Raw genomic sequence first — 26,609 nt, 5'->3', positions numbered from 1 at the left:
CACACAAGGACACAACATAGGGCCTTTGAGGTACTGGGGGACAGGAGGACAATAAAGAAAGTAGTATTCCCCAGAAAGAAAAAACTTGGCCTATATGAATCTTTACTTTGCTTGGGGACTTGTAGCAAAAACTGCCCTTTATAATCTGTTTAAAAAAAAAAGCCAAATCTCCTTTTTTTTTTTTGCCTCAGGCACCAGATTCCAGGTGGGGAGTGGGGTGACAGGAGACTATGTGAATGCAAAATGGAATGGAACACTAAGCAAAATGACTTTAATTGTCATGAATACTAGAAAATTTGGTCTATTTTCTAATCTAGATTTTTTGAAAATTCTGTTTCTGGAAGAATAGTTAAATCCTCCCTAATCAAAATACTCTTTTTAGGCAATATTTTAAGAATATAAATTATAAAAATAGTGCCAGTCAGCTTTCATAAAGGAAATTCTTCATCAAGAGCTTCCTATGTGGATAAAACCACAGATCTAGTTTTTCAAAAATAAATACTGTACTTCAGAAGTTTAAGCTGGTACCATAGTTGACCATTTTTTTGTCTATCAGAATAGAGTCCTCAAAGGATTTGGACCACCTGTACCAAACTGTCTAACCATCTACTGAATTTCAAGAAGAGATGCAGAGGTCTTCTGAATGCCCTAGTTTGGTTTTCACCCTGCTTACCTTGTTCGGCACCATTCTGAAGAAGTTAGGGATAGCTGATTAATTAATGAAAGATAAAGCATTTATTGTACTTTCTAAGTATCAGATACTATCATAAGCATTAGAGATATAAGTACTAGAAAGAAAGATACAGGAAATCCTTAAGGGATTTGTATTCTGAAAGAAAACAATACTTAAAGGAGAAATAAAAGGAGAGTTGGAGTTTTGAATGTCCAGGATGTGATTTGGACATTTGTTCTGGGCACCATCAGGTTAAAGCTAACCTATCAAAGCCCAGGATAGTTTTAAGGGCAGAGTCTAAATTATCCATGGGGAAATGAGGGTGGGAATGATGACTGGAATGTACTTGGGATACATTCTTGAGTTTTAGATAAGTGTTTATGTAGTAGATAGAGTGCTGGGTTTGGAGTTAGGAAAGCTTGTCTTCCTGAGTTTCAGATCTGGGTTCAGACAGTTACTAGCTGGGTGACCTTGGGCAAGTCACTTACCCCTATTGCACACCGTTTTCTCATCTGGAAAATGAGCTACAGCATGAAATGGCAAACCATTCCAGTGTCTTTGCCAAGAAAATTCCAAATGGGGTCACAAAGAGGAAGATACAACTAAGCCAACAACAAAAATATTTGGAATTTTATTTTTTTAAAAATTATTCAACTATCCCCAAAGGACGATAAAAGAATGTCTACCCTTTGATCCAGCCATAGCACTGCTGGGTTTGTACCCCAAAGAGATAATGGACAAAAAGACTTGTACAAAAATATTCATAGCTGCGCTCTTTGTGGTGGCCAAAAATTGGAAAATGAGGGGATGCCCTTCAATTGGGGAATGGCTGAACAAATTGTGGTATATGTTGGTGATGGAATACTATTGTGCAAAAAGGAATAATAAAGTGGAGGAATTCCATGGGAACTGGAACGACCTCCAGGAAGTGATGCAGAACCAGGAGAACATTGTACACAGAGACAAACACACTGTGGTATAATCGAACGTAATGGACTTCTCCATTAGTGTCAATGCAATGTCCCTGAACAATCTGCAGGGATCAAGGAGAAAAAACACTGTCCATAAGCAGAGGACAAACTGTGGGAGTAGAAACACCGAGGAAAAGCAACTGCCTGACTACAACGGTTGAGGGGACATGACAGAGGAGAGACTCTAAATGAAAACTCTAATGCAAATACTAACAACATGGCAATGGGTTCAAGAACACATGTGATACCCAGTGGAATCACGCGTTGGCTATGGGGGGGTGGGGGGGTGGAAAAGAAAATGATCTTTGTCTTTAATGAATAATGCTTGGAAATGATCAAATAAAATATTATTTTAAAAAATTATTCAAAACCTGCCATGTGTAAAGTACTTGGGATACAGAAATAAAAAACAACTCAATGTCTGCCCTCTAAGAGTTTGCAGTATTCTATATATAGGGGATATGACACATAGATGAATATATATGATACGAAATATTAAATATTACAGAAAAAATCCACACAAAGTGCTGTATGGAAATTTTAGGAAGGAACGGGAGGTAGATACAGAGAGGAGGATCAAGGAAGATTTCTTAAAAGAGGTCATCTGAAAGTGGTTTCTAAGTTCCTGTAGAGAAGTTTTAAATTGTCTATATGGGAAAGTCCCTATGTATAGAGTAACAAATCAATAAATAAACATTCTAGTAGTAAGGGAATAGTGGTTGTTAACCAACACGTTGATACCTCTGCCAGGTCAGATGGGAAGAGAGCCTCTTGAACGTAATTGAACACTTTTGTCGAATAAGCAGTGGGGCTATGGCCAAGTTAAAAACATTGTAAAAATAAATTCATCTTTGAACATAATTCTCCCCTGTAGGAGGGGTGGTAAGGAAGAACTGACCAAATGTGACACAAAGCAATTATTCCATATTCCCAAGTGTGGATGAAATCTCTTGATTTTTTCTGAAAACATGGAGGTGTAATGGGGAACAGGGATGTGAGATGATGCCACCCACCTAGGAACTCCCCAGGGCCAGTAAAGCACAAAGCCCTTGGCTTCTAAAAAAAACAACGTTTATTTTATAAAAGAGAATAAGGGAAACTGGTAGATAGGACCCTAATACTCTTAAAACAAACCACCCAACTTATAAGTCTCCTGAGAAAGGAGTCCCTTCTGTTTCTTCTCTGTGCCCTGCTTACAGTACCTTGTTTTACCTAAAAATCCTCTCCCATGCTATCTGACTCTATCCTAATCTTTCCAATAGTGATTAGCAAAAGAAAGGGAAAACCTGGGTTTGGCTGCACTAAGTAACCCACAGTAATAGATGAAAATCTTTGGATTACCTTAGCCCAAGAGGGTATCTAGTAGATGAACCACTGGCAGATGATCTCTGGACTCAGGGAAAAATGGTTTCCTCCAAACAAATTCTCTACCAAGAAGTCAGAAATTTCTCCATGAAATTTTGACTATCCTGGGAAAATCAGAGCAAAACCCTTCAGCTTGGTGGAAATTCAGGCAGAGTCCAACCTACTTCCAGCTCAGAGAAAATCCAAGAAGGAAGTAAGGGCAGTTATTTTCATTTCAAACTCCGACAATTCCTCACTTTCCCAGAATCTTCTCACAGGGGTTGTATCAAAATTCCCTTCTTTTAATTTATCCTTGAAACCAGTCTATTCCTAACATATTCCTACAGCACCATGGCAGCTCCCTGTCTCTCCCATCCCAGACTTATATGGTATTACACATGCTTCAGTCAGTTTCTTGGTACCTTGACCACCTATAAACTGGAGGTCATGCTAGGGAGGTTCTTAATCTACCAGCTTGATTCCAGCCAACTAAAGTAGGATCATAGAACTGAGAATAAGAGGAAGTCACTGGGATAGCTCAGTGGACTGAGAGCCAGGCCTAGAGAGGGGAGGTCCTAGGTTCAAATGTGGCCTCAGACCCTTCCTAAATATGTGACCCTGGGCAAGTCACTCAACCCCCATTGCCTAGCTCTTACCACTCTTCTGCCTTAGAACCAACATATAGTATTAATTCTAAGATGGATGGTTAAGGGTTTTAAAAAAAGAGGAAGCCAGAACTCATCTTGTCCAGGATAACTTTTGGGTGTGGGTACCTATTTGGCAATCTGGTGAAACCTGTGGACCGTTTTTCAGAATGATGTTATAAAATGGATAAAACAAAAACTGTACATAGGCTTGGAAAAGAAACTAATAATGTGGAAATAGTTATCAAAATACACATTTTTTAAAAGTTCAAGTCCCTCAGATTAAAAACTCCTGGGTTCTAGAGCCCAGAATCATCCATTTTCTAGTGAAAGAAATTAGAGTCATTATTTTTCCCTCTAAAAGCTCTCTACCACCACTCCTTCCACCTCCTACATTCCCTGTAGAGGGCAGCCCCATCTTCCCAGGCCCCCAGACTCCCAACATAGGAGTCGTCCTAGATTCCTCACTACCTCTCACCTCCCACATCCAAGTCAATGCCAACAATTGTTCATTTCTGCCTTGCAACATCTCTGGAATACGTCTCATTCTCATCTCTGACGCTATCCTCACTGTAGTGCAGATCCTCATTACCTCACACCTGGATTATTACAATAGTCTGCTGGGAGTCTGACTGTCTTGAGTCTCTCTGTCTCCAGTACATCCACCATTCAGCCACTAACATGATTTTTCCTAAAGTACAAATCTAACCATGTAATCTCCTATGGCCTCTAAGATCAAATACAGAATACTCTGGCATTCACAGCCCTTCATATCCTAGCCTACCTTTCCTGTCTGCTTACATCTCACTCCCTGCCATATTCTTTTTAATCTAGTGACACTGGCCTCCTTGCTGTTCTAAGAACAAAATAATCTATCATTCTGCCCCAGGCATTCTCCCTGGCTACTGCCATGTCTGGAATGCTCTCCCTCCTCCACTCGGACTATTAATCTCCTATTTTCTACAGGAATCCTTCCTCACCCCTCTTCATACTAGTGCCTTCTCTCCATTAATTATTTCCTGTTTACATTTCCTATTTATCTTGTATAGAATTTTTGTCTGGATATATTTGTTTGTTGTCTCTCCGATTAGACTGAGCTCCTTAAAGTCAAAGACTCACTTTAGACTCTCTTTGTATTCTGACTCTTAGCACAGTACCTGACATAAAATAGGTGCTTGATAAATGTTTATTAATAGGTTGGTATCTAGACCAACTCCCTCCAAACTAAGGCCTAGAAAGGTGAGGGCACTTGCCCAAGTTTACCCAGGCAGTAATTAGTGGAGCTTTCAGCCCAGGCCTCCAATTTAAAATCCAACACTTTTTTAGGTAGCAAGGTAGTACAACAGGTAGGGCACCCAGCCTGGAGTCAGAAATACCCAAGTTCAAATCTGGGCTTAGATACTTTAAGCAGCTCTGGACAAGTCACTTGATTCTGTTTCCATTTCCTTTTATATAAAATGAGCTAGAGAAGGAAATGGTGAACCACTATGTTTTCAAATAGTCTTGTCTTTAGATTCTTTTCTTTAAATGAATGATTCTTGGCTATCATTTTTATGAGCATATATTTTAAAAATCAGTAATTTAAAACCAACTAATTTTAGAATTTGTGATTATTAGAACAAGGGCTTAATCTTAAGCTTATCTAGGCTCTATTTTAAAGGCATTGTCTAAGTAGCAAATAGTAAAAACAAGATTTCAAGAGGGAATTTTTAACACACTTGTTCAGTTGTTCGTTTGTTCCGACACAAGTCTGACTCTTCCTGATCCCAGTCAGGGTTTTGTTTTGGGGTTTGTTTGGTTTTTTTTTGCAAAGATACTTAAGTGGTTTGCCAGTTCCTTCTCTAATTCATTTTATGGATGAGGAAACTGAAGGTTAAATGACTTGCTGGAGAAGGAAATGGTACCCTCACCACCAAGATCTTATCCCTATAAATCTGAATTTTCCTTGAGGTTTTACTATTATCACTGGAGTTATATCTTGGTTTTATTTAGTGTAGGATATAGAAGAATCCTGGTGATGGTCACCTGAGAAATAAGAAAGTACAATGGTATTTTAAGAATGGAATATTAGTAGGGTTTATTTAGTAGGGTTTATGGTTTTAAAATATGTATACACATGCATGTACCCACACATGCACACACATGCACACACACACCACCTCCTCTGTTTTTCCCTTCTCTTCCTTCCCCACCTACCTCCCAGCTTTTCAGGTACCCTGTAGGTGTTCTCTTTCCCTTGGAATGTAAGCTTCTTGAAAGTAAAGACTATCTTTTTGTTTTCATTTGTATTCCCAACACATATCATAGTGGTGGCACATAAGTGCTTAATAAATGTTCTTCCTATCTTTATATATTTAACGTCTAAGATTTAAAGAAAATCAACTCTCACAACTACAAGACAAAGAGCTACTCCCCACTGCTTAAGTAGTCAAAGAATTTAAATAAATAATTTTCAAAAGGATTGCAACTGTTAACAGAACTATAAAAAGTTGTTCCAGGTCACTAATGAGAATGATAAATTAAAGCAATAGAGGTTTTACCTCACACTCAATAAATTAGCAGAGAAGACAAAATGTGGGAATAATCAATAGTGGAGGAGCTACAGAAAGGCAAATGAATGCATTTTTTGGTGGAACTACATTCTATTTTGAAAAGCAATTTTTTGAAATATCAGTCAACAAATTGTTATACAATGGTAGAAAAAAAATTTTAAATAGATCTTGCTTTAGTCCATATTCTAAGTGAGCATTGGTGAACCTTTCAGAGATCATGTGCCCAAACTGCACCTTCTAGCTGCCTGTGCATCACCCCACCTCCCTCCATTACCCCAGAGAGTAGAGGGAGGATATGCTCGCATTGGGCTGTTGGGCAGAGAGGGTGAGGCATGCAAAAAAAATGTCCTCACTTGTGGTAGAGAGAGGGAAAGGAGCAACCCCCTCCAATATGGTAGGGCACACATTGCATGTCTTTGCCAATACAGTTCTAAGCTGAGAATGTTATTAAAATGTCCACACTCTGGAGCACTTAGATTCTCCTTCTGGGGATATGTGCTAAGGAAGTCAAAGACAGAAAGAAAGGTCTTACATACTCCAGAATACTCAGAGCCAACCTTGGTGATAGCAAAAAATAGAAACACCATGATTTAGGGGGAATGGCTAAACAAATGAGGAAGGATGAATAATGATTCAGAAAAGCATGAGAAGACATATATAAACTGACTGAGTGACATACCTAGAACCAGAAAAATAATATGCACAATTACTATTTTTTAAAACCCTTACCTTCTGTCTTAGAATGGATATTAAGTATTGGTTCCAAGGCAGAAGCACAGTAAGGGCTAGGCAATTGAAAGTCACACAGTTAAGAAATTTCTGAGTTAAGATTTGAACTCAAGACTTCACAATGATTATTACAGCATAAATGGAAAAAATTAAAGCAAAACTGGACATTGTCCTTGAATAAGAAATGAAAATATATATCTTTGCAGAAGTAAAGGGACTATTGGTTATGCAAAATTCTGGAAAGCAATTTTTTATTATTAATTATTCTTGACTTGTGTCCAATTCTTCACGACTCCATGGACCATAGCTATCTATGAGGTTTTCTTGGCAAGGATACTGGAGTGGTTTGCCATTTCCTTCTCCATTGGATCCAGTAGATTCTTTTGTCAAGCAATCAGAGATTAAATGACTTGCCCAGGCTAATGCAACTAGGACATGTCTGAGGCCTCAAGTCCTCTTGACTCCAGGCCCCTCACTCTATCTGCTGAGTCACTTAACTGCCTCCTATCAATCAGTCCACTGATTCAGTCAAATAGTCAATCAATCAATAATTGACTTAGTCATGGCCATTATGAGCCAGGCACTGAAAATTTAAAACAGAAAAGAAGCAATCTTAAGTCTCAAAAAGCTTTTATATTCTATCCTAAGAATGAAATTAAAATATTAAAAATTTCATTCTTGGCATCAGTTAATTAACTGATTTCCCTGTCCCCCCATTTTTGGTGCAAGGGTGGCTTACTTGGTGGGGGAAAGAGAGGAGGGTAATACATTTGGAAATTAAAGTGAGTGTTAATAAACGTACGTCAAATTTTTTAAAATAGAAATACAAATTCTATTAGCTTACAGTCCTTTCACTCATAAGACAGATTGCAAAGTTTTGACTCCTTTTTGAGAATTTAAAAAAAAAGCATATGCTGGTGATTCATTTCTATTATTTTTCTCATGATTCTCTATTAGTTTTTTAAAATTTTTCCTGAAATGTCATTATAACATATGCTCTCGTTTAGGTGAGATTTAATGAAACTTGCTTCACATGCATATATGTAGAGTTTTTTCCAACTTTATTAAATGGCATTGGTTTAAAATATTTTAATCTAAACTTGTGTGAATAATTCTCTTCCCCTAGGTTTCTATGTCTTCATAGCAATTGTAACACAGGGAACACAAATCAGATACTAAATTTAAATGTTTTAATATTCTGCCCCTATATTTGACCAAAAGATTGAGTTTTCCTTTTGTGTATATGTTAACCTTTATCTCCTGCTTATTTTCCATCATTTAATAGGATCCAAACAGAATTTGTCAGAAAAGGCTGAAATTAAGCAATAGTAAAGTCTGACCATTATGCTCTTTTGATTAAATACAATACTATTCATTGGTGTTTATTTCATAGTGCTATTTTTTTCTTCTTTTCTAGTGGGATCTTGTGTGTGACTCTGCCTGGAAGGTCCATATTGCTAAGTTTTCCTTACTGGTTGGTCTTATCTTTGGCTATCTAATAACTGGATGTATTGCTGACTTGTAAGTACCAAATTTATCTGGAGAAACCTTGTCAATGTGGCTAAATTTCTTCTGTACTGTGTTTTGATTCTCAAAGCAGAAGATTGAATCAGTTACTTGGATAATTCAGAACAAAAAGTATTCACTAAAGCAGCAGATCTCAAACTTCTTCATCTCAGGACCCATTTACACACTTTAAAACTATTGAGGGCAGGAGCAACTAAGTGGTTCAGTGGCTAGTCAGCCAGGCTTGGCAATGGGAGGTCCCAGATTCAAATCTATCTTTAGATACTTCCTAGCTAGGTGGCCCTGGGCAAGTAGCAACCCCAAATGCCTAGCCCTCACCGTTTTTCTGCCTTGGAACCAATACTTAATATTGATTCTAAGACAGAAGGTAATAGAGGATCCCACACATAAAAAATTTTGGTTTATGTAGGTTATATCTATTTAGAATTAAATATTTAGAAATTAAAATATCCTAATGTTCTTGTGAAAATAGTTTTAACCTAAGGGATGCCCAGATGTATTGGTCTTATGGAGCCCCTGGAATCCCCAAACCCCACTTTGAGAACCATTGAACTAAAGTATTATATGTGTGTGTGTATACACACATACACATAAATATATACATATATATACACATATATATAAGGTGTGTAATGCAGACCACTTTGAAATAAAACTTGAAGATGTTGGATTTTAGTCTTCCTAAACACAGCTGTTATATATCTTTTTCCTCCATACTCATGTATTTCCTAGATTCCATTGTCAATATATTAATACTCATATTCTACACTCCATTTAAAAAAATTATTTGGCTTTTTGCTTAGCACTATGCTAAGAAAGCTATAAATAAAGCCTTAAAAATGTTTCCTGCCCTCCACAAGCTTCTGCCTAGGTGGAGAAGAGAAAACTACTGCTCGGTATAGTGAGAGATAGTAGATTGATAAATGCCCATCTACAACATTTGTTATATAGTTTAAAAGGAAGTGATCTTGGTAGCGCTGAGAAATCCAGGAAAGCCAATGTCAGACTTGGGTTCTACTTTGATGTATGACATTTGTATAAGAAGAAGAGAAGAATAATTCAGGCACAGGTATTTCCAAGCAAAGGCTTGGAGATGGGAATGAACAGAAGTTAATACTAATAACTGACACTGATATGGTCCCTTAAGATCTGCAAAATGATTTGATCCTCACAATCATCTTGCCCTATTTTACAGATGAGAGAACTGGAGTTCGCTGAGATTCTGAGCGATTTTTTTTTTTAATGAACCTGTTGATAAGACAGTGGATAAAATACGAGACATGAAGTTAGAATGATCTTAGTTCAAATCTAGCATCAGACACTTACTAACTTGATAATCCTGGTCAACTCACTTAAAATTTGCTTGCCTCAGTTTTAGGAATTAAAATAGTACATAACTACCAAGGTTGTCATGGGGATCAAATGATATATTATTTGTAAAATATATATATGTATATATATTTGTTATATATTATCAATTATGAAATGATATAAATATATATAAATATAAATCTATTAAATATATTCCATAGCTCTCATATATATCTCAGATATATATAAATATATATATGTTTTATATATATATATACACACATATATATATATATTAACTCTATTAACATCAAGAGGCAAGACTTTAAGTCTCATGCTCTGAGAAATCAGCATAAACTAAGTGTTCTTGCTCCTGCAAGTAAATATTCCTAACATTTATAGGCTTTGATAGTTATAGGATTTTATATTTAGGCCTGGAGCAGACTTGATGGACATGTAGTTGACAAGTATTAGAGGTGGCCATTCAGACCCTAATCTGCCTGACTCTAAGACTAGCTACCTATTCACTAGCATACCAAACTATTCCAGGATCAGTGAAAACAGCTTAGCTAAAATAGAGGTGACCTGTCTGGTGGAGGATAGGTCCATTGCACCTTAGACACTGGGGAGTTTTGTTCCCTAGACTAACAAATTTGGATTTTATCCTGTAGGCACTGGAAAGCTATTCAGGTTTTTTGAGACAAGATATGACTGCTGGTTCATTGATAAAATGCATTAATAAATAATAAAAGTCATGGAATTCTTGTGATGGCTTTTCAAAAGGCCAGATTAGCAAAGTAAAAACATAGGGTTTTATTTTATTTTAAGGTTTCTTAAACAAACCTTAGATTAATTTAGAATTCTTAGTCATGTGGAAAATAATAAGGTAACCCTCCCTGAGTAACACTTGTTAAAAACAAAAGTCCAGCTCAGTGAGAAGTTAGACTGGCCCAGGAGAGCTTGCTGAATAGTCCCTGGTAGGTAGACCCAGGGTGGTCATTGATAGATAACAGCAGAAGTTCTTACGCATTTTTCGAAGTGTGGTGGACATTTCTAATCATAACTGTATGTCTGGAAATTCCTTTCTCATTTAACATATTTCTGATTTGTTTTTAATACCTTTAATCATCTGCTTATAACTGTGATACTTTTTAGCACATTCCTAAAGTTTATTAACAAAGAGGTTTTAGTGCCCTCTCTGTACCTGGGTATACCTGTCTTATTCTTGACTTCTTTACCCAAACATCTGTGTTGGAGGAAATACAAAGGATGACTTCAATTATTTAAAACAAGAGATTTTATCCTTTTTCTGCATCATGGGCCCCTTTGGCTATTTAGTAATACCTATGGACCCCTTCTCAGAATTATTTTTTAAATGAAAATAAACACAGAAGATTACAGAAGAAACTAATTGTGGTGAAATAGTTATCTATCTATAGAAGAAGTTCGCCAACCTCAGGTTAAAAACCCCTGATCTAAAGGAATATCTTGTTCTGTTCTTTAATTATTCACATATGTATTAGGAACCCATAAAGAAAGGGGTTAGGAGGATGGGAAGTCATGCTGAAAATGACATAAGGCACCCTGCTTTCTAGAAATACTTGGAAGAGACTTTGTTTTCGCTTTGTGCTTGTTCCCATGCCAAAAAAAAAATGTTTGCATTGGGAAAGAAAAATATCAATTAAAGATGTGGAATTTTATTATGGAGCAGTTGTGAGAATAGCTCACAGTTAAGTTACACAGCTCTTTCTTCCCAACAACCCTGTGAGATAGGTAATGTCAACATTCATTATTTCCATTTTATATACGATGTAACAGCCTCAGTGAGACCATTAGCAACATGTACAAGTTTACATGACTGGAAAGTTTGTAACTTGCTGAACTAGAACCTGAGTCTAAGTGTCTTTCATCTAGACCATGCTGTCTCAGATGAACATGTTTTGGACTTTTCCCTACATGTAAAACATGAATTTCTTTTTGTCCCTGTACCTTTAGGGTGGAGCTTCTTAACTACTTTTGATCCTGACCTCTTTGGCATCTGGTGTAGCCCCTTTTCAGAACAATTGTTTTTAAACGCAAAAATAATTAAATAAATGAGACCACAAAAGAAACTAATTCCATTGAAATAGTTACCCAAAAAATGTTTTTAAATTTGTAGAACCCCCCCCACACACACACACATAGACTTAGAATCACTACATTAAGATCTCATGCTATGATTTAGACATTATTTGCCCTTATAAATACTTGATGGGTTCAGATGAATGAGATGTTTTGTTTTGCTACAGTGCTGTACATGCTGAGAAAAATAGAGGACAAATAAGGCTGGCTCCCCTTTTCAAGACAGATCAAAAGTCTGATAGTATAACTTTACTCTCTTTGTGTCCTCTTCTACTTTGAGAAAAATCCATGTCCATTGGCTTCAGGTGGCAAAAATGTTGGGAGGTAGAAGAGCAGACCTTGTTTGGATTCTGACTTTCTGAGAAACTAGTGTCACCTTTCTCTGATGGAGTTGGGATGTTCTGGTTCTGAGCCCTACCCTAAGTGACTTTATTGCCAGTCTGAACCCTGCATCAATAAAAAGAACAACATATAAAGAAAACAAAAAGCCTGCCAAGAACTTTGGTTTGGTTTTTGTGGCTGTTTGGAAATTATTCTCAAGATCATGTGTCTATGAGGAAGAGTCCCCTGTTACAAGGTGGGGTTTTGGAGGTCACCAAGAACAATCCACATTCAAACAGCAAGCTTTTTTTTTTTTCAATGTTCATTTTTGGACCAAATTTGCCTAATAATAATAGTTTGCATTGCAAAATGCTTTACAAACATTATTTCATTTGATCTATACAACAAACTTGTGAGATGGGCATTATTATTATTATCCCCATTTTATAGATGAGGAAACTGGTTCAGAGAAGGAAATGATTTGCTCATTGTTATCCAGATAGTAAGTTTTTGAGGTACGACTTGATCCTAGGGCTTCCTAAACCCAGCCAGTGCTCTCTTCACTATATTTCACTGCATACTGCTATGTAGATTCTAATTTAGCAATGAACAAAATAATACTAACATTTACTTATTTATTAGATGACAGCTTTTTGTGAGAGAAGTCAGTGTACTTGACCACAATGTATTTAAAAAACATCGAATGTTTCTTAATTACTAGAATAACTCAAACTGTGTCATGATGGGCCTGGGAGAATAGAGATGGAGGTGTGAAGAACAAAACTGAGCAGACCAAAAGAGGCATGTAAATACACCAGGGCACCTAATTTGTTGTTGCCTTGCAAGGACAGAGTGTTTGCTCTTTTCCCACATTAGGCTTATATCCTCCTCGCATCATTTCCTCATTAGTAGGAAGGATTAGTATTAAACCCTTTATACTCACTCTGTCTGCCTTGTGACCATGGGCATGCATTTGTAAGTCAGTCAGCCAGCCAAGGTTAAGGGTGCAGACAGCAGACAAGTTAATTGACCAGTGCATAGACTGAATGAACAACCTTGGCCTCATTAAAATGGTGTTCTAATCAACTGAACTAAAATGGCCAACTTGGATGGTTATGAGCTACCAGCCATATTCATATATGTTCAAATATATTCAAATGTTCCCCATGAAAATCTGTTCAGATTCTTTTGCCATTTTTAAAATAACTCTTACCTTCTTTTTTTTTAAACCCTTACCTTCCGTCTTGGAGTCAATACTGTATATTGGCTCCAAGGCAGAAGAGTGGTAAGGGCTAGGCAATGGGGGTCAAGTGACTTGCCCAGGGTCACACAGCTAGGAAGTGTCTGAGGCCAGATTTGAACCTTACCTTCTTTTTAAATTGATACTTTGTATTGGTTCTAAGGCAGAAGAGTTTTTAGAGCTGGTCAATAGGGTTTAAGTGACTCACCCAAAGTCACATAGCTAGTAAGTGTCTGAATTCAGCTTTGAACTCCTATCTCAAGGCCTGGTACTTTATCCATTAAGCTACCTAGTTGCCATTCTGTTACCATTCTTTTCTTTTTTTAACTGACCTTCTGTCTTAGAATAGGTACTGTATATTGGTTCCAAGGCAGAAGAGCAGTAAGAGCTAGGCAGTGTGGCTTAGTTGACTTGCCTAGGGTCGTACAGCTAGGAAGTGTCAGAGGCCAGAATTGAATCTAGGACCTTTTGTCTATAGGCCTGGCTCTCAAACCACTGAGCAACCCAGCTGCCCCCTTATTGCTGTTCTTAAACATTATGTTTCTCCTTCCTGGGTCAGAATCCTACCTTATTGGCTAGTCCTTCAGTATAGGTCACCTCAATAAGATAGAATGGTCATTCAGCCTCCTAGATGATAGTATGTTTAAGATGTAAGGAGTTTTGTATTTGGTTGTAATTCATTCAACAAACTTGGTGTTGTTGTTGTTGTTGTTGTTGTTTCGGCCATTGAATGTCCAGGACTTTGCACAGTAGGCATGCAGTAAAAACGAGTATTAAGTTTCTGGACTGTCAGAAACAGCTTACTCTCAAGGAGTTACATTCAAGTAGGGGTTACATTTTATATTTGATATAGAATGGAGACTCCCTGAGAGAAGGATTGTTTCATTTCTTTTCCTTTAAACTGACAGTCTAGCACATTGCGTAGAACACTGGAATAATTTATTAACTCTTTTCTTAAACCCTTACCTTTTGTCTTAGAACTGATACTAAGTATTGCTTCCAAAACAGAAGAGCAGCAAGGGCTAGGCAGTTGCTGCCCCAGTAATTGATTTTTGATTGGTGAGAAGATTGGGGTTCATTGGATTTTAAAACTATCTAAAACTAAGTCAGCTGTTGCCAAAGACTGTCTCTTTAATCGGTGTTCTTCTGATAATATTAAATGGTTGCAAATTATAAGTATTACAATTATTGTTAATCCAAAAGGCAATGAAAAGTCCATAATACACATAAGCAAGAAATAGTGACATGGAGCATAAGGAGAAAAGGTTCTCCAGCTTGACATCTGGGAGTCTTAGGACATGATGGGGAAAAAGAGTTGAAGTTAAAGATGAAGGAAATGATCAGTTCTATAGAATTATAGGACACCACCGGGGACAGAATTGAGGGAAGCATGCAAAGCCATGATATGTTCTTCTCTTCCTGTGAGTCGGCAACACTATTTAGATCGTACCAAGTTCCAGGCACTATGCTAATCACTGGGGATACAAAGAAAGACAAAAGATCGTCCCTTTCTTCAAGGAATTCACAAAATAATGGAGAAGACGGTAGACAAGCAACTATGTACTGACAAGCTATAGAAAGTACAGGATAAATAGGAAATGTAATCAACAGATAAAAGTTACCAGAATTAAGGATTTGGAAAGCCTTACTGTAGAAGGTAGGGTTTTGGCAGGAACTTGAAAGAAGCCAGGGAAGCCTGGAGTGAAGATGAGGGAGAGCATTCTATGTATGAAGGATAGCAATAGCCCTCATCTAAAAGCTCCCAGGAAAAAAGCTTCTGGAATCTGAGCCAAAGTTTATAACAATGCTCCATTCTCCTTTTCCCTCCATTCTGTCCAGTGAGAATTTGGAAGGTTTGGAAGGATGGAAGGATACAGACCAATTTTATTCCTTCTTATTCAGTTCCCACCCTCAGATATACCCTAAAACAACTAAAACAGGTTTACCTTCAGTGGCAGTCTTGGGTATTTCAAAAGCAAGGAAAAGACCGTATGGCCCCTAAAACTCCCTTCCCATTTTAGTGGCGATCAGGCTTTTTCATTCTATAGAAATAAAAGGCTTAAAAATGCAAATAGATGATGTGCTTATCAAATTTGCAGATGAAACAAAGCCAGGAGGGATTGCTAAGGCTTGGAAGACTGAGTTAGGATTCAAAAAAGATCCTGACAGGCTAGAACTTTAGGCTGAATCTAATCAGATGGAATTCAGTAGGAATAAGTGTAAAGCCTTATAATTAGGTTTTTAAAAAATCAACTTCTCCAGTATAAGATGGGAAGGGAGAGAGTATTAAACAACTATTTGAAAAAGACTGTGGCAGCAGGCTAGGGCTGGTTTCAGTGATTGCTAGCTCACTGCAAGTCAACAATGTGATATGTCAGCAAAGAAATCCAATGTCAATTTAGGTTACATTGACAAGGGTAGCACCCAGGAATAAGGAGATTATACCTTTACCAGAATACTTTGTTCAGTTCTTGGTGCTTCATTTTAGGAAGGAGTTTAATAACCCAGAGGGGGACCAAGACAGGAGATGGCTTCAAGTTCATGTGTCATGGGTATCAATTGAAAGAACTGGGAATGAGATATAGACATCATAACTATGTTCAAGTATTGCAAAATCAAGGCCGTTAGGTGGAAGAGACTATATTTATTCTGTTTACCCACAAAGGACAGAATCAGGAGTTGCAACTAGACAAAGTTAGGCTATCGGGAAAAACTTCCTAATCATTAGAGCTATCCCAAAACTAGGATGGAGATATCTTAGGAGTTGGTGAGTGCCCCTTCACTTGAGTTCTTCAAGTAATAGTTGAATGGCTACTTTTTAGTTATGTCATAAAAGATACTCTTTTTTAAAAACTCTTACCTTCCACCTGAGAATCAATACTGTGTATTGGTGCCAAGGCATAAGAGCAATAAAAACTAGACAATAGGGGTTAAGGGACTTGCCCCGGGTCACACAGGTCAGATTTGAACCCAGGACCTCCCATCTCTAAGCCTGGCTCTCAATCCATTGCACTAACTCACTGCCCCACATCCCCCCCCCCCCAAAGGATACTCTTGTTCAGGCATTGGTTGAACTGGATGGTTACTAATGTTCCTTCCAACTCTGACATTCTGTAATTGAGGTTATACAAATGTGTGACCAGAAAAAGGAGACAAGCTACATTTGTGACTAAACCACAGGTGGTGATTGGTATACCTCAAATCTAAAAAGAATAAGAGGTAACCTTCATTCATATTGGGTCTTTCTCCTCCCTTATAGGAACCATGTTTGGGAAGTGTGGACAAACTATTGCAGGATGAAGAAGCCTGGAAGTTTTGTAATCTGTATCTGTGGAGGGATTATCTTTATCATTAAAGTAATGGCTCTAAGAAAGTGTCATTAACTATCTATTATATGCTGTAGTTACAAAATTCTCTGGGCACATTGTCCCATTTGATTTTTATGATGATCCAGAGAGTGGGCAGTACATTAGATGATAAGCTCCTTGAAGGCCAAATTGTCTTTTTTACTCCTTTTTTTATCCGGGACAATTAGCACAGTTCCTGGTACATTTGTTGTTTGTTCATTGTGCCCAACTCTTCCTGACCCTTTGAGTCTCCCAAAACCTTTCTGGTTTTCTTAGCAAAAATACTGGAGTAATTTACCATTTCTTTCTCTAGCTCATTTTTCAGATGAGGAAACTGAGGCAAACAAGACTAAATAACTTGCCCAGGATCACATAGCTAGTAAGTATCTGAGGCTAGATTCAAATTCATGGAGATTAGTCTTCCTGATTCTAGGTCTAGCTTCTATCCATTCTGCCACCTAGCTGCCCACTCCTGATACATAGTAGGTGCTTAATAAATGTTTACTGACTGACCAAGTAATGTTATTTACATTTACTAACTGTGGAAACTGGTGACCTCAAGTAAAATAGTCCTTCCTTAGATCACCACAGTAAGTGGCATATTCAGGACTTCTCTCAGGGTCTTCTAGCCCTATTTTTTTTTAATTTAAAAAAAATCTAAAATGAGGAGAAGCTTGGATATGCAACTAGATACTGGGTTAACCTAAGCTAAGGCTAGGACCTGGAGAAGCTGTGCTTAGTGGGTGTCCCCTAGTTTGTACACTTGTTGACTTTAGAGCTCAGTTCAAGGTTCATTTATTTCTCTGATCATCTGGCATGAGGGTGTGTTAAGGTTTATGTTTAGAGAATTATTGACTTTGCTGGTTGCTCTTGTCTTAAATTATATCTCTGTTGTACCCTGAAGTACTATATAAAGTAGAAGAAGAAATTAAGCCATTTCTCTTAATAATGGAAAGAGTACCATATGACTCTGGGGAGCTGGATTCTAGCTCCAGTTCATTCACTAGATAGCTGTGTGACTTGGCAAGTTATAGAACTTCTCTACACCTGCCAGTCTTATCTGTAAAAATGACTGCATTGGGCAAGGTCAATCCACTTTTTGGAATCCCTAGTTGTCTTCAAAACTCAGATCAATGCCACCCTCTACATGAAGCCCAACCTGATTACCCCTGGCTACTAGTCCTCCCTCTCTCTCTGTTGTATCCCCACCAATTACCTTGCATATATTTTGTGTTTTTTTATACTTTCTTACCTAGACATATGGTCTCCTCCCAAGATAGAGTGAACTCCTTTAGGGAAAAGCCCAGCATAATACTGGCACATAATAAATGCATAATAGCACTGATTGATTCGATTTTTTTTAACTCATACCTTTTGTCTTAGAATTGATACTCACAGGGGGCAACTGGGTTGCTCAGTGGATAGAGAGCCAGGCTCAGAAAAGGGAAGTACTGGATTCAAATTTGGCCTTGTCTTAGCTGTGTGACCCTGGGCAAGTCATTTAATCCCAGTTGCCTAGCCCTTACCACTCTTCTGTCTTAGAATCAATACTTAGAATTGAATCTTTTTTTTTTTTTAATTCTTACCTTCTGTCTTAAAATCAATACTGTGTATTGGTTCCAAGGCACTAGTGTGATAAAGGCTAGGTAATGGAGGTTTAATGATTTGCCCAGAGTCAAATAGGTAAGTATCTGAGGCCATATTTGAACCCAGGACCCCCCATCTCTAGTCAACTTCCCCTTGATGAGAATATCTTGAGAGTTAGTGTTGCTGTAATGGAGCTCCGGATTTAGAGTTCTAAATATTGTTTCTAGCACCTCCTAGTTGGGTAAACCTGGGCAAGTTCTACCTCTTAGCCTTGTAATATTCATCCTCATCATATAAAAGGAGAGATATTCAATATCTACACTACCTCAAAGGATTCATAGTGAGAATCAAAGGCGTAACAATGTCTATAAAAATGCTCTGTAAACCTTAAAATAGCATGTTGATTTTGTTATTATTATTACCATATAATTCCTTGAGTTTTTGTGCAGCTTTTAATTTTGTTATCTACTGTCGCAAGAACTATGATGATCCCTCTGGGCTTTTTTTTTTCAGGGTTGGCCGGAGGCCGGTGCTGCTCTTTTCCATCATATTCATTCTGATCTTTGGACTGACTGTGGCGCTTTCAGTGAATGTGACAATGTTCAGCACCCTCAGGTTTTTTGAAGGATTTTGCCTGGCTGGAATAATCCTTACCTTGTATGCACTGAGTAAGTATCAACCTTTCAAACCTGACCTGAATTGAAATGAAATGTGTTGAGTAAGTAGTCTTGGTAGAAGGGTTTTGTGTTGGACAATGAACATGTTGCTCATGTCTTCAAAAGCAGCTGCTTTGGAAGGGTCAAATGGACTTACCTGCTTCTAACTATGTCTTAATTCTCCAGGAAGAATTGGGCTAATAGCTGGGTTGTTGTTGTTTTCTGTAACAGAGGGCTCAAACAAAACAAATGAGGATGCATTACCCTTATCTGGAAGATTTAGGGTTGGCCTATGCAACCAAAATACATTGGGTTTGGGGTCACAGATTGAATCTCCTTTATTTTCTGTGCACAATATTAAAATCATTGGATAATTACTCTTCTGCATCTGGGTTGTTTGAGATCATGCACACTTTGGATTTATTTTTGATAGCTCTTCTCATTGAGGCTGCTTAATAACCCACATTTCTACTTCCTTGTACATCCACATGAGTTTTTTGAATTGTTGGTAGATGAGTTATAGCCTGCAGTATAAGTAAGAATTAGAAGATGGAGTAAGAATTCAATTGCTTCCTAGGCTTCTCTTCCATGTAGCTTTCTGCCCCATAAAAGTTTTCCTTGCTTCTCTAAATATCTATTTATTTTTTTAAAAACTTTTGTTGCAAGCATAGATCAGAATTCTCAAAAAATCTCATTCATGTACAGCTCAGTCTTGCTAGCCTGGTAATTTCACTTAAAAGAGGGGAAAAAAAATTCTCTTAGGAGGAAATAGCTGGCTAAAGTTTATTTAAGCATTTCCAAAGAGGCAGAAAAGGAGTGTAGCCTACTTTAGGCCTTCACGCCAAAAATTGTGGAAAAATAATAGTTACCAGATCATAATCAGCAGGCAGAGAAAAAGGAAGAACTGAATGGTATGGGTGCATTTAGCATTGTGTACTTCAGTGATCCCCAAGCTCATCCCTGTGCCATAGTCCAGAATAACAACAAATTCTCATAATGATTTTGAGACAGCCTCTAAGCCCTTTTCACTAGACTCTGTTTAAGATGACAGGGAGGGGGCAGCTGGGTAGCTCAGTGAATTGAGAGCCAGGTATAGAGATGGGAGGAGCTAGGTTCAAATCTGGCCTTAGACACTTCCTAGCTGTGTGACCCTGGGCAAGTCACTTGACCCCCACTGTCTAGCCCTTACTATTCTTCTGCCTTGGAACCAATATACAATATTGATTCTAAGACAGAAGGTAAGGGTTTGTTTTTTTTTTTTTAATGGCAGGGAAAATGTGCAATACATTTTAGGAAGTTTTTCCAGCCATTGACTTGTGAGTCTATTAAAAATGGTTATTTTTTGGTAAGTTTTGGTACCTGAAGTGATATTCTTATCTATAGAACTTTCACATCTGTTATTGTAGAGGCAGTTCGGTGGTATAATGCTAGGCTTCAAGTCAGAAAGACCCAAGTTTAAATCTGGCCTCACCTCTGTCTAAGTATTTTCATTTATAAAATGGGATAAAGAATAGCACTTACCTCCCAGGGTTGTGGAGTTAAAATGAGATAATATATGTAAAAAGTACCTTGAAAAGCTCAAAGTACTACATAAATGTTAGCTACTACTGTACCTTTGTATTGTGGACATATCTAAGAACAGGTATTTGATTTATCCTTTAATTATTGTCTCCAATCTATATCTTTTCTGTTTAGAAGTATGTCAGAGACTATATGGCAGTCCTATTTCTGTGTGGCAGCCCTATGGCATTCCCTCTCAGGCAGGGCTCTTGAACTTATTTGTTCAAGAAGTCACTCATTGCTCTTCTGTGATATTTCATCTCCTTCCCTAGACCCCAAATAAAACCTAGCAAAAGATTGTAAGTTCTTATTTTTGCCCAGATATCTCTGACAGGAAGAATCATGGCATTTTTCCTCTGCTCGTCACCTGAGGGAAAGTTGGCTAAAGGAAATAGAGCTCCTTGGCAATATCATCACAAGAACTATTGCATGAAAATTTCAATATAGCAAAAGATTTCCAAGCCTCCATCCCCAGCCAATGTTTATGATTTTGAGGAATACAAGTTCTAATACAACAAAAGAATTTGGCTCATCTCTTGGTGTTTTGGGGGGGGATGTGATCTGATCTGTAGACATGGTGAGTAGATAAGAGAAGAAAGGAGATGAACTTAGGAGATGATATGTCAAAGTAGAATATATGGTAGCACTTGTGGCAGAATAAACAGCAATTTAGGAAGAAGTTAGTAGGACATAAGGAAGATACTTCTTACTAAAGTCTGGTAGTAATAGTTATGGTTTCTTGAGGGTTGGATGTATTTAGTTTGCCTTTTTAATAAGAGGAATGTTGCCTGTATATTTATTTATCATTTAGGGGTTGGTTTTTCTTTTTGCTTAAGAAAAATTTTATTGAATGCCTTTTACAAAGGATTAAAATCATACCTGAGGATCTTGGAAAGTTAAGCAAGTTTTTTTTAGGTATTTTTTCTTTTAACAAGCAATTTAACTCAGATGTTCATTTTCAACTGAGAGGTTCTTATTTCACTTAATGTATTCATTGGAAAGTCCCCTACTTTTTCAGAGCATAGTTTGGTGTCATTTTTATTTTGCTCTTACAGGTAACACTATGCCAATGATGGTGAACCTTTTAGAGGGACAGGTGATGAGAGAAATATCCTCAGGTGAGGGGGAGTAGTACAGCCTGGCCCCATGTCCCTCTTGCTTTCTAGTAATGAATTCTGGCAAACTCTGTGCTGGGACGACAATGTGTGTGCCCATAGAGAGGGCTCTGAGTGCCCCTTAGGCGTGTGTGCCATAGGGTCAACACCACAGCATTATGCCATTATGACTAAGGCAAATGCAGCTAGGCCTGAAGTTAATGTATTCTCATCAAATTAGTCTTCCCTTCTCTTAATCAATTGGTGAACTCAACTTATCTGAACCCAATTCTTGTTTGGGATCCCTCACTAAAACTCCAAGCATTGTGCAGTTGCAGTTTCATGGCCAATAAGGTTTAACTAAGGTGAGATTATTGCTTATTGAAAACAAAACCTAACTCAAATTCTATCATTCCCATTTCCTAGCCTCTGGAATGATACAGAGGAGGTCTTTCATGATAATCCTTCCATTATTAAGTAGAAATAGAGGGAGCAAAGAGTTCATCATACTAGGCATTAAGGAGGGGGGAAAAGTTCAAATAAGATGCTTGCTTCCATGAAACTTACAGTTTCCTCTCTCTCCTGCCTTTGCTTCCCAAATCTGTGGACCTCATTGCCACCTTTATCTTATACAAAGGATGAGGAAGAAAAAAGAGAGGGCAAACCCCTAATAGCCAACATCCTCTCTTTGACTATTGCCTCACTAACTGTAACATTGATCTAATAGGAATCATCTTTAGCCCTGACTCCAGTTCTTTATTACCATCAACTCCCTATGCATGCCCCTGCCTCCATTCCTTCCTCTTCCATCTCCTATGAAGAAACCCCCAGGAGATTCCCTGATTCTAAATGTTCCTTTGAAACGTTGTTGAATAGTACCTATCATTATCTTTCCCTATAAGGTACAAAATGATGGAGTAGGAAGTGGGGAGGACATAGAAGGGAGCTTTTGAGAGCTCAGTTTCCTATTATTCCTTGGATATCTCACAGCAAAATCCCCTAGAAAGTTGCCAAGAGGCTGTATGCTTGTTTCAAAGAAAGGAAGGAGAAGCTGACATGATGTTTTCTTTCATAGTGGACCAGAAAGGAAGGAAATGTTGTCCAGTTTACTTTTCTCAATTAAAAAAACAAAAGATAAAACAAAAAGGTAATAAGTATGCCAATCTTTGGAGTCCATAGAAATTAGGGAAGATGATATGAGGGAGATGATCTGAATGGAGAATTTTATACCACCAACAGATCACAGGGATATATGTGTGTCTGTATGCAAGTTAACATTTTTTCCAGTGATTTAGATAAAAGCATGATGCTTTCACATTTGTTAATCACATTTGTGGATGGCCACAAAACTTGGAGGGATAGCAAACACAACCAAATAAAATAATCCATATGTAAAAGGATAGCAATAGGATAAAAAATTGAGAAAACTTAATAAGGATAAATGCCAATTTTATACTTGGGTTCAAAAGGTTCAAAAAGTATCTTGCAGGTACAAAATAGGAGAGTCATAATTAGTCAGCATTTCACTTTTTTTAAAAAAGGTCTGAAATTGTTTAAAAATCATGATATTTTTAGGAAGAAAATAATTTTTTTTAAAACCACAACATTAATGTAAGTCAACAATGCACTGTGGTAGCCCCAAAAGCTAATGTAATGGTAGGTTGCATTTAGAGATATATGGCACAGTGTATAGAGAGCCAGCCTCAGAGTTGGGAAGACCTGAGTTGAAGCCTTGTCTCTGTTTGTCTTGTCTCTTGTCTGTTTGTGTGACTTTGAACAAATCACTTAACCCCTCAAGTACCACAAAGGCTAATATTAGAAGTTCCTTCCCTAGGAATTCTATATACCAATGAAACCACAGATCTGGTTCTTTTGGGGGGTTTTTAAGTGAGATCTGAGAACAAAGTTGTTGTTTTTGTTTTTTTTACTTTACCCTGATTAGACTGTCTCTGGAATAGTATTTTCAGTTCTATTAAAAATATTTTAGGAAAGTCACTGATAAGACAGAGAGTGGCCAGGATGGCAAAGGACCTTGGATTCATTCCATTTGAAAAAAAGCTGAAAGAACTGTAGATATTTACCTTGAAGAAGAGAAGATTAGGGTTATAGGATGAAAACTTACAAGACAGCCCAACCATCTACTTTCCTCCAAATTTTCTCTAGCAGAATCTGTGCTACTAAAGATGCTATTAAACTCCAGGCACAGTAAGGGTTAATTGGACATTTGAGGTCTTAACAGGGTCCTTACCACTATTTATAACTTTTCTGTGGGGAAAATCGAAAGTGCACATAACTTAGATGCTTCTGGAATACAGCCTGCAATGACCTGGGGACTGCCCTTGATGTTACAGCAGAAAAGAATGTCTGTTTTTATAAATAAAAACCTCCTGTAGGGTTTGTGAAGAGGGGAGGTTTAGAGGCAGCGCCGAGGTGGCAGGGAAAACCCAACATGAGATGAGTCAGGAGACTTCACTATGCCTCTCTGTGTGTGATCTTGAACAAATTTAGGAACATAAAGAGTATGCCTAGAAGGGGAGTTTGACTTGTTTTACCCCAGAGAGTAAAATGAGAGGTATATAGATTGCAAAGAAGAAATCTGAGGCTCAATGTAGAGGAAAACTTCCTACCAAATTAGTAATCTAAAAGCAGAATGGGCTTCCTTAGGATGGAGTGGGTTTTCTCAAACTCTTCAAGCAAAGAATAAGTGGCAATTTTCATGCCTTAGAGGAGATTCTTTTTCAGATACAGCTTGAACAAGGTAACCTCAGAAATTGCTTTCAGCTCTGAAAATTCGTGATTCCTAACACCTCTCTGCACTTTGAGAGTTCTCATCTATATTGCCAGGCTAGATCAGAGCATCTTAACCTGGTGTCCTTCAACATGGGTTTTTAATTTTAATTTTATTTTAATTTACACTTTTTGTTTTAAAATAAGTTTTGATAACTGTACTTTAGGATAGTTGGTTTCTTTCGTGATCCTTTGCAAATTTATTTTATGAAGTTTTAAAAAGTCATTCTGAAAAGGGGTCAGGTTTCACCAGTCTGCCTGAAGATCCACACCACCAAAAAAGGTTAAGGATCTCTAAACTAGATGATCTCTAGGGTTTCTTTCTAGTTGAAATGTTTCATGGATTTCTTTGCAAGATATACACACAAACACATACACACACTTGTGTAATGTATATTAAAATTATAAATAGGGATTACATACTATATATTTAATATATATACATATATATGCATGTGTGGTCTCTGTGTGTGTGTGTGTGTGTGTGTGTGTGTGTGTGTAGAGAGAGAGAGAGAGATGCTACTCTAAATTTATAAATGACATATTCAGATTGTCTTTTTCAACTTTTTCTTCTCCAAACTGCCAGAGGCTGACATCCTTGTGAATTAGGACATGAAACTGAAATTGTTGGCATCTACCCCTGGAATCTTTCACATACAAGTAGAATGTACTTGGCAAGTACAATAGAGAAAATAAAGCTGATGATTTTAAATAGTTCAGTGGAAGTGGTTCATGTTAGTGCCTTTTGGGACCATCATGTTAGCCATTGAAGTAATTAAGTGCAATGGACTAACGTTTGTGGCTTAATTCTATCTTTTCACCTCTGCAATAAAGAAGGTCTTCCCTTTAACTCCACTGGGGAAAGGGAACCACAGAAACATTTGATCTTGGTGATAAGGAAAGGAACACATTTCCTTATTTGCTATGAAAACAGACTCTTCTAAAGATGCTGTAGAAGTAAAATCGTTGTAGTTTGGATAGGTGTTGCACAGTGATAGAGTGAAAAGTGTTTGTGAATCTTTTCCTCTCCTCCCCCTGTTCTCACCCCAAGGATTCCATAATAACTTAGATGAAGCAGTCACAGAGGCAGTATTAGTGTAGTGGGAAAAACACTGGATTTGCTGTTAGAAAACCTGGATTAAAATAAAATTCCAACTCTGTCACTTTGTAGCTGTGTGAGCTTTGGCTAGTTGTCTCTCTTTATCAGAGTAAAATTGGGGTGCTAATACTTGCAGGATCTACCTCATATGGGGTCGGAAGGAATTTAGGTTGCAAGCTATAGAAAGCTATAGGAGCTAAAGAAACTTGCATTCATTTGTCTCTCTGGGAGAAAAAACAATGGAAGGAAAAAGCATTGCCTCTTGAGTTAGGACAACAGATTCAAAAATCAATGGGGGGGGCTATAGATTCAGATAAAATTTTATTTTTCTTTTGTTCCTTGTGATCATTTCCCTCTCGTTCAAAATAAAATGGCACAGCAAAGAAGGTAATACAAATTGATGGTCATGGCAGATATCTCAGTTTAACGAATATACATCTCCTGGAGAACAAAGATGAAACATAAACTTAGTGAAAATGATTTCAAAAATATCTACTGCCCTCATTCTAATAATCTTCCTTGAACTCAGCCAGCTCAAGTGATTGGACAGATTTACCCACAATCATGGAATGATCTGTAATTTCACAGGTGACTGAGTTGGTGATTACCCTACAAAATTAGAAAGCAGAGCCTTGACTGAACGGACAGGCTGAATATGAATTTGGATTTGCTTCAGAAAGGCAGGGTTCCCCTTTCTATTTAACACTAATGCTGCCAGACATTCCCTGAAGCACCTCCAGAGATTTTAATGTGATAGTAGATGATTCCTTTTCTGGCATTGTCATCTCCTTCATTTTATTAAATGTTCCTTTTTTTAAAAATCCTTCAAGATTCCACAAGTAACCATACTGGGCAGTCTTGGTTTTTTCCAAGTAAAATTCACTCATTTTAGAAGAGGGTTAAGAAAGAGAGTTTGAAAGATTATCATCATCATCATCAACATCAACAAGAACTTATTAGATGCTTGCCATGTATCTAGCACTGTATTAGGTTCTATGGATACAAAAACAAAAGTAAAAGAGAATCTGCCTTCAAGGAACATTAAT

At 37.6% G+C, this 26,609-nt stretch overlaps 1 protein-coding gene and 1 non-coding gene across 3 annotated transcripts in view; both read left to right on the top strand.

The window, feature by feature from the left end:
• Positions 1 to 26,609, top strand: part of SLC22A23 (solute carrier family 22 member 23) — a 277,033-nt gene that overhangs the window by 51,044 nt on the left and 199,380 nt on the right. For both annotated transcript variants that reach the window (XM_003340677.4, XM_007488028.3), the window contains exons 2-3: positions 8,331 to 8,434; positions 18,881 to 19,035. In XM_003340677.4, coding sequence (XP_003340725.1) covers positions 8,331 to 8,434; positions 18,881 to 19,035 — 259 coding nt within the window. The remainder of the gene's footprint in view (positions 1 to 8,330; positions 8,435 to 18,880; positions 19,036 to 26,609) is intronic.
• LOC130458697 (U4 spliceosomal RNA) lies at positions 21,998 to 22,138 on the top strand. The gene has a single exon (XR_008918088.1). It is a non-coding gene; the product is annotated as a U4 spliceosomal RNA (small nuclear RNA).

This window comes from Monodelphis domestica, chromosome 3, assembly GCF_027887165.1.
Source record: "Monodelphis domestica isolate mMonDom1 chromosome 3, mMonDom1.pri, whole genome shotgun sequence".
Classification (NCBI taxonomy): domain Eukaryota; kingdom Metazoa; phylum Chordata; class Mammalia; order Didelphimorphia; family Didelphidae; genus Monodelphis; species Monodelphis domestica.
This window is presented reverse-complemented; position numbering and strand designations above follow the sequence as displayed.